The sequence below is a fragment of the Lagenorhynchus albirostris genome, chromosome 1, assembly GCF_949774975.1.
Source record: "Lagenorhynchus albirostris chromosome 1, mLagAlb1.1, whole genome shotgun sequence".
In the NCBI taxonomy this organism is placed as follows: domain Eukaryota; kingdom Metazoa; phylum Chordata; class Mammalia; order Artiodactyla; family Delphinidae; genus Lagenorhynchus; species Lagenorhynchus albirostris.
The window spans coordinates 32,204,548-32,217,625 of record NC_083095.1 but is presented as its reverse complement, the minus strand read 5'-3'; the positions used below and the strand labels follow the sequence as shown (position 1 = coordinate 32,217,625).

General features: G+C 47.1%; 1 protein-coding gene across 3 annotated transcripts in view; it reads left to right on the top strand.

The window, feature by feature from the left end:
• Positions 1–13,078, top strand: part of SMOC1 (SPARC related modular calcium binding 1) — a 156,547-nt gene that overhangs the window by 118,229 nt on the left and 25,240 nt on the right. For all 3 annotated transcript variants that reach the window (XM_060140291.1, XM_060140281.1, XM_060140272.1), the window contains exon 7: positions 1,244–1,324. In XM_060140291.1, coding sequence (XP_059996274.1) covers positions 1,244–1,324 — 81 coding nt within the window. The remainder of the gene's footprint in view (positions 1–1,243; positions 1,325–13,078) is intronic.

The window sequence follows — 13,078 nt, the reverse complement described above, 5'->3', positions numbered from 1 at the left end:
GAAATTCTAGGTCAAGAGAAATAGTGGTGGTTGGTGGCAAAATAGAGGTTGGATATCTCTGGAGGTATGAGGAATGGACAGGAGGAGCTTGGGTGCAGAAGACTGGCTTTGATTTGAGTTTGAGCTGCTCAGGACCTACATTCTTCCGTGTACTTTGCTAAGTACTCCAGGCTCCCATGAGGAGGGGCAGGAAACTCGGCAGAGTGCGGTTTCTAGAAAGTCTGACAATGAGATGTGGAGCTCAGTGCAATATATGGCAACCTTTCAGCAGCTTTCAGCCGAGTATATCCAGGCTTGGATCCTAAGACTGGACAGTGAGACAGAGGAATAAAAAGAAATGATGCCACTGGTTGGTTCTGCGGCTAAGGATGTCTCTAGCCCAGGCTCAGCTTTAGATAGAAATGTGAAATATCCTTTGCAACTGGTCATGGAGTGGAACATATGTGTGTGTTCATGCCTAGAAGTTAAAATGTTTCTGTGATCCACAAATGTCCTAGATCATTGGTAAGTCTGGGACCCTGGAGGATTGACTGGGGAGGGGGGAGTGGAATGGAGACCATGTCAGCTTGGAAGACCTTCCCAACACACTCATGGAAGATCTCGTCACTCTACAGTGTGTTCAGGGTCATCCTCAGACTTCCATGGCACCTGTCCACTGGGTGACCCCACCCCTGGAGAGCCTGGAGGCACGCTGGAACTCTCTGGATGGAGGAATTCAGCCTCTGCTCGATGAGAAACTATTATAAAGGGGATTGAAGCACACATTAGACCCATTACTTTCTTCCCCATGTGAAGCAGAATCTCAGCAAGTTAAAACCTGCTGCGGCTCAGCTGTTTCCTCTAAAATGGTCTCTGTGGTTTCTTTGGCATTCGTTTGTTGATTTACCCCCTTTAAATCTTCTTCCAGGGAAGCAGCTGAGAAAGGCTTGGCTTGGCGCGTGTTCCTCACCTCCTGGGATAATATTTTTATTCCTGGATGGAGTGGCTCAGTGCCTCTGGACTCTGACCACTCGGCTTCCCAGCACAGGAGGCCCTGGTTGGCTCCTATGAGCTGATGGGGAGATGATCTTCCATAGAAAGGAAGCAAGAGGGTGTTGGGACAAAGTGGATATGGGATGAGGGAGATGGCTCCAGCCTTGATGCCTCAGGCTTTTAGAAAAGCTGTTAAAAAGTCTGGGGGTTACACTCCAAGTTACATACTCTCTTTGCCCAGACATTATTTTCTCTCTCCTTCTTTTTTCAGAAATCACAGCTCCCACTCTCTGGATTAAGCACTTGGTAATCAAGGACTCCAAACTGAACAATACCAATGTAAGAAATTCAGGTAAATAATCTGCCTTGGATTATGTATTGATATGTACTTGATCTGTCCACGGGTGCTGTATGGTTGCTTCATGACTATCACTGTGTGGGCTTGGGCAAGTCATTTAACAAGTTTGGCCTTCAGTTTTTTCCACAGCTGTAAAATGCGGAGATGAGATGGGATTATTCCCTTCCAACTTTGTCTTCAATTAATAGTTTAGGGATCGTCTTTCATGAGTAGCTGATCCTTTTAGCTAAAAAAAAGTTTGATGGTATGTTTTAATATTTTAATTGACTTTCTATATGCCATGCAGAAGAATTTGAAAGAAGAATGGCTGGGCATAGAGAAGTTGGACTTCAAACCTTAAGAGCCTTGGATCTATGTGTTTTTAAGGCTCTAAATAGCTGCCTCCAATCTTACCTTTCCTGGTTTGATCTTTTGAGGGTCTTGTGAGTGTTCAGGTTTTGGTACTGGGTGAACCCTTGTAGAAAGGTGGTAATTTCTGAAGAGTGGTCAGATTAGAGTTCATTTACCATCAAGGAAGACCAAAGTTGATAAAGTTCATTTACCATCAAAAAAGACCAGATGTCCATCGACAGGAAAATGTATTAACAGATCCAATCTGTATCTCTGTCCGGGGTGGGGATCATCCTTCTTTCAGCCTCAGACTTCGTTGTGAGAAACGCTACTTGGCATATTTACGCCTGGTTGTTGAATTTAGCCATATCATCGTTTCCTGATAGACAGCAAGGACTGTAAACTAAAGATACATCCCTTTCACCTGGCAGGCAGGGTTTTGCATGACCATTAATGAACGAGTGTGCTGTCCTTGCCCCCCTTTTGGTTTATCTATATAGTATGCCAGCCTTGTCCTAAAGGTCATGGGGACTGGAGTGCACGGAATGGTTTAGACCATGAGGTGAAGTCACATAGCCCTGGGTGATTTTTTTCTGCTGAGTACCTCGGCATGTGTCTGGTTCCCTGTTTGATAGAAGCTGGAGGAGGTGTGGGATGCTGGGGTGGGAAGGAGCCCATGTGACGTCCCGTGGGCCAGAGTCTTTGACAGAACAGTGCCATGGTTAAAACACAGGCTTTGGAATCAGCAAACAGGGGTTCTCGTTCTGGCTCCAACACTTAGTAAGTGACCCAGTCAAGTTACATGCCTGCCCCACCCCTGCCCCGGCCACGCCCACAGAGCCTCAGTTCTCAGCCAGGATCATAATCTCTCCCTTAAAGGACGGTGAGTAAAGATTAACTGAGTTAGTCTGTATGGTACTTAACCAATGTCTGGCTAAGTGATAAGTAGTATGTGCATGATAAATTGTAGGTACAATTGTATTTATTATTATCATCATCATTGGTAGGGAAAATGGGACTATTAACGATACTTCTTCTAGTGAGAATTCTTCAATCGAAAAAGCATTTGTGATTGTCACCTTAAGCAAAAACATCTATTAGGAAGCTTCTTAGATCCTTCCTCCACTCCCCCTTCACTGTTAGGCAAATATGATAAGTCAAAGAGAAGTGGTTTTGGTGCCTGTGGTATCTGGAAGTGGTATCTGCAAAAGGTCCCCGCATTCCCTGAGCCCCCAGCAGGTCTGCAGAGCCCCAGTAGGAGGCTCAATTCTCATACGGTGACCAAGGGGTAGAGAAGAAGGAGAGCTCTCTCTGAAATTACACAGCACCTTTTGCCTGAAGCATTCGTTTGACATTTAGCAACTGCTTCCATGATTTTTTTCCGCCTACCAGTGGTTAATTTCTCTACCCAAGTTATACTCTGTGAAGGCAAGGGCTTTACTGCCTGTCTGTTATATCTATTAGCGAATCTAGCTCAACGTGTTTGCTTTGGAGAAGGATGAGGAGAAAAGATCATCATCAGTAAAGTCAGAATCATCAGTGTCATCATAGCTAGTCCGTATCAGTTATGTGTTATCTCATTTGAGTGTCACCATAACCCTATAAGTATTGTTATTATCCCCATGTTACAGATGAGGAGTCAAAGGATGAGAGAGAGGAAGTAACCTGTCCTGGGTCACAGCTAGTAAGTGGTGGGGCTGGAGAAAATGATTTATCTTTGGGAATAGAGCGCCTATCTTCTTGGGCTGCATTCTCTGTGTATAGTAAAGAGGCAGTGTCAAGTTTGGTGATGTTTCTTCCGCTCAAGTCCTTCCCTTTCCCACTCATTCTTCCCCTGTGTAGTTTCCAATTGCATGAGTATGGGATCATATTGAAAAATGGTTTCCAGGCAGGTACAATCCCCTTCCTTTTGTGAGAGGCACCCAGCCACCTTTATTTTTTCCTGGTTTGCCCCAGTTATGTCTGTAAGTTTAGCGTATAGGACAGGATAGTTGGAGGAGAGCTAAAGGTTCCCTGGGAGTAACTGAGACCAGCAATCATTATCAGAGGTTGATACCATAGGCATTTTCTAATAAACTAGGGACACTCTCCATCATGATCAGGTGGCAAAACTGACTGAGTGCCTGTCAACCTTTTTGATGTAATTAGGTGTGAGGGACACTGTGTCACATAGGCATGTAACAGAGGTTGGCAAATGGCCGCTTGCCTGATTTTGCAAACAAAGTTGTCTTGGAACACAGCCATGTCCATTTCTTTACATACTGTCTATGGCTGTTTCCGTGCTGCGACCATTGAGTTGAAGAGTTGTGACAGAGACCGTCTGGCCTGTAAAGCCTAAGATATGATCTGATCCTTTACAGAAAAGAAGTTTGCTGACCCCGTTATATAAGGTTGAAGTAGAAGCATTTGGATGGGAGCGTGTGTAGGGGGGTGTGTCTTTCTCAGGTTTTGGGGCCCCTTTCCTAGAAGTAGGGACTGTGCCTCCTGAGATGTTTCCTGACATGCCTGGGGAAGCCTGCATCAGCGCAAAACTCTTTAGGCAGCTCACGTTGCACTTTCTGCTCTCACGTGAGCTTTAACATCCTGTCCTGTGTGTGCTCTCACAAGTGGGTTGCCCAGGAAGCATCCTGAGGCTTGGCCTTCATAGGTGGGGGGTAGGGAATCTTTTGTACGTAGATGAGATCAACCACGTAATGGTAGAAGCCTGGGCTTTGGTATCAGGCAAACCTATAGACCTGGCTTCTGATGCTTGCTCCCCACTGAGAGGCTGGGTTACCTTGAGAAAGTTAATTAACTACCCCGAGCTTTGATTTCCTTACTTATTAGTTAAAATCATTAATGCCTTGCAGAATTTTTCTGAGAATTTAATGTATCTAAAATGCCTGGCACATAGTAGGTGTACATGAATTATTGAAAACAAACTCAATGGAATATCCTGATGTATTGTGCTAGCCACTTTTCACATGATCTCACTTGGTCTGATGAGAAGTCAGTAGACTTGTATGTTAACTTGGGTCCGGGCGGCTGGTTCTGTTATGGACTAGAGCCTCTGAGTCAGGCCCCTGGGACACTTTCCCATTAGAGTTTAATGAAAGATTCTGGGTCCAGGAGAGCTTCTGCCCTTGCCTCTGGGGAGGTTGGAGTGGGACTCTGAGAGCCAACTGAGTGAGAGCTCTTCTTCTCAGCTTTCTCTCTCTCAGAGGCAAAAAGGCATCCCAGTTTCTTTTACACCCCAAACATCCTTCTTTCACACTCAGACCCTGTGACGCCAGGTTTGTCTTCTGGCCTGGGGACTGTTGATGTTGGAAAGGTTCCACTGGGCAGCTGAAGTGTTGCAATAACATGACACACATGCCTGCAGACTTATCCTGTCTCCTTCCCTCCTCCTGGAGGTTTTGGCCCTCGTTTTTAAGGCTTTGTCATGTGTTCATCATGGTCAGTGTCTCCTTCTGAGTATGTGGCAGGGTCAGCGGCAGCAGGTTTGCCTGTTGGACTTCTGTTTGATTCTCGCCTCCATTGTACCCGGACTTCTTCTTGCAACCTGGCAGACAGCACACCTGGCGGCGAACATCCTAGAATTTGAGAGACAGCATCTTCTCCTATGCAAGCTGGCCAGAGACTCTGTTCTGCTTTTATAAGAAAACAGGAACTCTTGCTGAGTTTTTGGTATCAGGGGCTAGTGACGAAGGCATTTCTCAATATAACTAGAATTTCAAAACATTGTAATCATCTATAATACATCTTAGAGAAGAGAGTAAAGAGATTAAGGAAATGACAATAATTAGGCTTCATCTCATCCTTCATCCGTATCTTACTGCTTTGGATTTTACTACATGCCGGCACCTTCCCACAGCTGTGATTGATAGAAGTCTTGTTTTTTCTCTCTTTCTGTATGACAAAACTCTGTGCTTTCTCCTCTGGGAAAAGGCCATCTCCCAGGAAATGTGGTCGCGTGAGCCTTCACTCTTTTCTTATCGCAAACCATGCCCTCAAGGCATGTACGAAGGCCCCTTGCCTCTGTCTCCGCCTGGTTCCCTCCTGTGGCCACCCTGAGGTCACTGGACTTCCCTTCTTCCCCCCCATTTCTTTCTTTCCTTTCTCTCTATCTTTTCTAGTTCACTTCCTTCACGATCTGATCTGGGACTCCAAGAAGCCCTAGAACCTGGCCCTGTGGGTTAAATCCAAAAGGACCACGGCTTTCCTTCCTTACCTCCTTGCCCAGCAGACCCTCCTTCTGTAGATCTGTGAATGCAGCGGCTGGTGGTAACTCTGCTCCCTGCAAACAAGCCATCAGCGGGGACACAAGGTGGAAATGCATTTCTTATAAGTTCTGCCATGACAGTGACCCCTGTCCCCCTGGTAAGTGAGAGTGTTTGCCTCTCTCACCATCTACATCACAAGGAAGCTGTTTACAGGCTCCTGTCCTGACCTGCCAGGCTCGGATCGGTGCTCTTCTAGGCCTGCTTTCTGGGCCCATTGGTCACATTTTGTATGCTCCTCCCTCACCTGGAAGCTCCTGCTGGATTGGCTGCTGCTAGGACTGGGATTTGGGGTCACAGAGGCAACAGCACCTCCTGGCTGGATCCCCCACCCCCCAAACCAGTGCTCTTGGCCTGCCCAGAAACCGCGGGGTGATGTAATAACCTTAGGCCTGGAAAAATAAACAGTTCTCAGGGAAACCAGCGGTAGCCGTTGTAAGCAAATACCTCACAGCCACCTGGAACCTCACACACAATGTGGCTGGAAGGAAGAACGAGTCATCCACGAACGTTAGCCGCCGCGGATGGGGCTGGGCTTGTGTGCATTTAAAATACCTGTATAAAAACAGATCCTTGGTGTTTATGTCTATCACTGGCCTTCTGGACGTCTGCCCATCTATCTTATGCAGGTGTCTTGGTCCACCAGGGCCAGTAGAATAGAGTCGGGGACAGGCATGGGTGGCCATCCCTATGGCTTTCTCCCTGGCAACAAAGGCCTTTCTCAAGTTCTCCCTTTGCCAGGAGGAGCTGAAACACGTCTGGAGGCCTCAGAGAGCCTGGCTCCACAGTCCATCTTAACCTGGTTTTAAAATTAGTTTTCCCTGTGGCCTTGCTCCTGCACCCCATGTTGTCTGCTTGGAACACAGAGGTGCAGTGGTGGCTGGGGGGGTCTGGAACTTGCTCCACCAGCAAAGATTTTATTGAGTATGTATGCTTTGTGGCATTAAGGGCAAACCCACCACATCCCAATGTTCTCCTTTGGCCTCTGCTGCTAAAAAGACCTAACTGAAGGCCCTGCCGAGGTATTGTAATCGGCTTCTGCCACTTTGCTAGAAGGCAACTACTGTCGCTGCTTTGGTCCGAGGGTCCTCATTCTGTGTTTATTTGTAAAATGGCTTTGGAAGTAAACAGGGTATATATCTTACTAACACACTCACATGTGCAACATTATTGTTTGGGGGATGAAGTGTGAAGTTATGATACTTTATTTGACACATTAAAATATATCTCTTCCATCTCCCCGCCTTGGCCCGTGACCCCTCCTTCCTTCTCGCCTGAATTTTTATTTGCTAGCTCTTGTCCTTAAAGGACAGAGCTTATCAGGTCAAGGTCAACAAAGTTACTGAGAAAAACTAGAAAGACGCCAGCTTGCCACTTCTCAGTACTTGTCCCTGCGAAACCACTCTGAAGCGTTTCGTATTCTTTTTGGTGGAAGGGTCATATGAGCTCACTTAATGGCATGAGTCAGTAGAGGTGGAGCCTTTTCTAAAATTTGAGTGGATGTGAGTCAGTGATGCTTTGGGGGAAAAGTTTGAAAAAAAATGCCTATATACTATATTGGGACAATCCATCCTAGAAGAAATATCTTGTTTTCCTCCACTTCTCCGTTTCTGTCTGTGTGGGAAGGACGAGGTCACTGCTTCAGACAACAGTGAACAGTGCATGGCCATTTTAGGTGCCCCAGGGAGAAATTATTTAGACAGGCTGGTTGGTTTGTAATTGTCCCTTACACCCCCTCACCCACTACACTTCATCCCAACACTGTGCCCTATTTACAGAGCCCCCTGCAAACGTTCCTGTGAGTGGGTGCTTCGGGGACGTGGGGCAGGCGTTGTTAGTTTTGTTCTGGGGGGAGCCTCTGAGCCACAGACGGCTGGACACAGTATGACCGTGGAGAGGGGTGCCAGGCATGGGGGCGAATCTGAAGGCCCCCAGCAGCCTTGCGCCTCACTCAGCCACTTGCTGGTGCTTGGGCTCCCCTGGGGTGGGGGAGGCTGAGCTGGATCCCCCTCTGAGCCGTGGGGAAGCTCTGGGCTATGGGAACCGTAGCCTCTAGTACCACCGCTTCATTTTATTTTTTATTTTTTACATCTTATTTTTACATTTTATTTTTTACATCTTTATTGGAGTGTAATTGCTTTACAATGGTGTGTTAGTTTCTGCTGCATAACAAAGTGAATCAGCTATACGTATACATATATCCCCATATCCCCTCCCTCTTGCGTCTCCCTCCTACCCTCCCTATCCCACCCCTCTAATTGGCCACAAAGCACCGAGCTGATCTCCCTGTGCTATGCGGCTGCTTCCCACTAGCTATCTATTTTATATGTCCACGCCACTCTCTCGCTTCGTCCCAGCTTACCCTTCCCCCTCCCCGTGTCCTCAAGTCCATTCTCTACGTCTGCGTCTTTATTCCTGTCCTGCCCCTAGGTTCGTCAGAACCATTTTTTCTTTTTTTTTAGATTCCATATATATGTGTTAGCATACGGTATTTGTTTTTCTCTTTCTGACTTACTTCACTCTCTATGACTGACTCTAGGTCCATCCACCTCACTACAAATAACTCAATTTCGTTTCCTTTTATGGCTGAGTAATATTCCATTGTATATATGTGCCCCATCTTCTTTATCCATTCATCTGTCGATGGACACTTAGGTTGCTTCCATGTCCTGGCTATTGTAAATAGTGCTGCAATGAACATTGTGGTACATGACTCTTTTTGAATTATGGTTTTCTCAGGGTATATGCCCAGTAGTGGGATTGCTGGGTCATATGGTAGTTCTATTTTTAGTTTTTTTAAGGAACCTCCATACTGTTCTCCATAGTGGCTGTATCAATTTACATTGCCACCAACAGTGCAAGAGGGTTCCCTTTTCTCCACACCCTCTCCAGCATTTATTGTTTGTAGATTTTTTGATGCTGGCCATTCTGACCGGTGTGAGGTGATAGCTCATTGTAGTTTTGATTTGCATTTCTCTAATGATTAGTGATGTTGAGCATCCTTTCGTGTGTTTGTTGGCAATCTGTATATCTTCTTTGGAGAAATGTCTATTTAGATCTTCTGCCCATTTTTGGATTGTGTTGTCTGTTTTTTTAATATTGAGCTGCATGAGCTGCTTGTATATTTTGGAGATTAATCCTTTGTCTGTTGATTCATTTGCAAATATTTTCTCCCATTCTGAGGGTTGTCTTTTCGTCTAGTTTATGCTTTCCTTTGCTGTGCAGAAGCTTTTAAGTTTCATTAGGTCCCATTTGTTTATTTTTGTTTTTATTTCCATTTCTCTACAAGGTGGGTCAAAAAGGATCTTGCTGTGATTTATGTCATAGAGTGTTCTTCCTATGTTTTCCTCTAAGAGTTTTATGGTATCTGACCTTACATTTAGGTCTTTAATCCATTTTGAGTTTATTTTTGTGTATGGTGTTAGGAATTGTTCTAATTTCATTCTTTTACATGTAGCTGTCCAGTTTTCCCAGCACTACTTATTGAAGAGGCTGTCTTTTCTCCATCGTATATTCTTGCGTCCTTTGTCAAAGGTGAGGTGACCATATGTGCCACCACTTCATTTTAAATGAGGAAAAGGAGGCTGGACTAGCAAGGACCTTGCCCAGGGCCACAGGCCCATCAATAGCTCTCGTGTGCCAAGGCCTCTACTTGGTGCTAAGGGGGCCAAGGAAAGAAACAGAAGGAGCATCTAAGGAAGGAGCTGACCATCAGGCAGTGGTGTGTCAAAGACAGGGGCGGAGGCGCGGTCCACCCCAGAGGGGAGGGATATTCTCTCACAGACATTGTTTTGAGTTGCTGACATAGTGATCTTTGAAAGTAGACTGGTTCTTAGTTATGTTATTATTTTTTTAGGTAAACTAAAGACAGTGTGCCCCTCATTGCCTGTACCTAGAGCAGGTCATCCCTGCAGTCCACCTGAGAGACTGGTCATTCACGGGGATGGGTCAGGAAGGCCGGGTTTGCTGTACATTGACTGAGGACACTGCTACCCTAGACCAGCTAATAACCTACCACTTATCAACTAACTGTGGCCCTGGGTTCAATGCTTTACATATACTATTGTGTTTCATCCTCACAATGGCCCTGTGAGGCCTGTGCTGTGGTTACCCTACCTTTACAGGGACTTGAGAGCTAAAGTAAACAGAGCTAACAAGTGGTGGAGGCTGATCCATCTGGCCCCAAGCCCGCGCTCTTGATCACCGAGCTCTTCTGCCTCTGTTCTGATCGTTGTTGACTTCCGTGAGCAGTGACAGAAACTCCCACGTGCCAGGCCTGGGCTGGAGTGTGCAGGGGCAGGAGTGCTAGGCGCTTACTCTTGTTCTCAGCCTTGGCGAGGAAGCCCAGGTATCCCCATATCACCCTGACTCCTGTTCCTAGAAGCTCTTCCCTCTGACCGCTGGAGTTCCCCCTGGTGTTTGGGAACAGCCATCTGACTGAGCTTTCACACCATCCTCATTTCTCCCATGACCAGAGCTGAACAGCATCTCTTCACTTGGCCAGTGAGTTCATCAGAAGGGGTGCCCTTCTCCAGACATGTGGTCCAAGGTCCCTTTGTAGGTTAAGATTGGGTGATGATGTTATCTTTTTCACATCATTTGCCTGCCTACTCTATGGGGAAAAGGGCCTTCAGATTAAATTAAATGGAGAAACCCATTCCAGTGGAAGAGGTGACATTGTAAATTTGTGCATATTCTGTTTCTGTTCTCACTCCCTCCGCCCCTACTTGATGCACACCTGAGCACAATTTCAAGGACTGACTTTGTTCTGTTTATCAGGGAGTCTGCCTCTTCCCTGCCCTGACAGGACCTCTGTTTTCTTGACCATTGTCTGTTCCAAAGGGAGCCCTGAGGAATGGTTCTTTGAGGTCCCCTCCTCTTCAGGGTTTTCTCAGAGTCCCTGGAGGACTCTGAGACTTGGGGATTGGTGATGGCCAAGTGGCCGCTTGGTGCCAGACATGACGGGAGGGCAGAAAAGCAGTGTTCCAGGGGATGGGTGCTGAACCCCGTGTGGCCAAATGAACAGAAAGGGCTGTTCAGTGATGTCCTGTGAATCACTCCCCAAGATCATGCACTCTGCAGCATCTCCTCCTTGGAGACCACGTGTCCAGTCCCTGGGCCAAGCCCTCAAAAAGAGGGGAGTCAGTGCCTTCAGGCTGGGTCCCCCTGGTCCCTCCTTTTGCTCCTGCAGTCTCCTCTTCGGCCAGATTCTCTGCAACTGTCCGGACAGCGCACGCCGCTCACGCCGACCCAGAGGCTCCCGAGGCAGGAGCCATGTGATTTCTTACGCCTCTGGAATTTCATGTTGTGATTCAGGAAAAGTTGTTTTTAACAGAAGCCTTGTTATTTTGGGTTATCCTTCAGCATTTCATTCATTTTTGATAAGAGGCTAAGTGGGTGTGAGGTATTTGAAGGGGCTTCAGGGTAACTGTAGCCGACACAACGCTAGTGTTTCCCTTAATATTCTTGGCCCAGTGGGATGATTCCTTTTGCAACGAAACACAGATAAGCTCCTCTTGTTTTTCAGGCGGGTAACTGTGTATTGATTTTTCCCTTAAGAAAATCTAGTGCCGGATGGTCTGAGGATTGAATGTGGCATTTCCCAGGATGAGTCAAAGGGACACATTTTCTTTTTCTGGCCTCTGTGGTCTCATCCCCCATGACTTGGCCTTGACTCAAAGGTGGGTGGTCCCACCCTGAAGTGTCAGAGGCTAGAACAGAATCCTGTGGCTGGAGATGGAACAGCAGAGATTCAGCAATAGAGGGGTTCTTGGGCTAAATACTCTGTGGATCCTTTATACCCAAGACCCTGTGGTTCTCCTATGAGTGAGGCGCCGCAGGTCAGGGATGGGTGTGGGGAAGGATCAGGAAGTACGCGATAGCTTGCAGTCTTGTTAAGTCCTGGTGCTAAGGGTGAGGGGTCCAGGAGGGGAACAGACTCAGCAGAGAGAGGCTTTGCTCTAGGTGGGACCCCCCAGGGAAAGCTTTGGGGATGGAGGAGGCCCGGAATGAGGGTAAGTTAAGATCTTGTGGTTAGTTCTTTCTTCTTGCTACGTCTGACAAAACTTTTCTGACCTCTCCAGAGCCTGCCATGGTACCAGTGTACACCCAGTACCAGCCTGTGTGAGAGCCTGGGGCCAGGAAGGCCCCTGACCCCCTCTGCATCCTCTCTGTTGGCCTTATCTCCTCTGTTATTCAGGATCCCACGTTAGATCTGAGACGCCAGGAGTACCATCCTCTCTCAGGACATTGCCCTCAGCCCTGTCAGCATCCCACTTCCCTTGTCTGTAGTATAGGCAATGCTTAGTCAGGGCAGCCCGAGAAGCTGCCCTTAATTAGCAACTGAGCCGCCACTCAGAGAAGAGCCTCTGGTTCTTTCTCTGGGAAGATGGCATCATTCATCAAGGCATCTTCCCAATTCATGTCTCTATGACCTATGACTCTTCTCAGCTTCTCTGTGTATGGTTTTCTGTAAGATTGGGCTTTTTTCTTGGTCTCATTTTTCATAGGGACCTAGTGATGGTTAATTTTAGGGGCCAACTTGGCTGGGCCACAGTAGCCAGTTTGGTCAAACACTAGTGTAGACGTTGCTGCAAAGGTATTATTTTAGATGTGATTAACATTTATAATCAATTGCCTTGAAGTAAAGCAGATGACCCTCTGTGATGTGGGTGGGCCACATCCAATCAGCTGAAGGCCTTAAGAGCAAAACCTGAGATTTCTTGAAGAAGGAATTCTGCCTCCAGACTGTAACATAGAAATCCTGCCTGAGTTTCTAGCCTGCTGGCTTGACCTGTTGATTTTGGACTTGAGACTGCCCCATCACTCTTACCTGAATTTCCAGCTTGCCAGCCTGGAGCCAATTCCTTAAAATAAATCTCTCGCTCTCTCTCTTTTTTTTTTTTTTTTTGCTCTACGCGGGCCTCTCACTGTTGTGGCCTCTCCCGTTGCGGAGCACAGGCTCCGGACGCGCAGGCTCAGCAGCCACGGCTCACGGGCCCAGCCACTCCGCGGCTGGATCTTCCCGGACAGGGGCACGAACCCGTGTCCCCTGCATCGGCAGGCGGACTCTCAACCACTGCGCCACCAGGGAAGCCCTCTCTCTCTCTCCATATACATCCATACCCATATATATATTTTTTAAATCTATCTACCATCT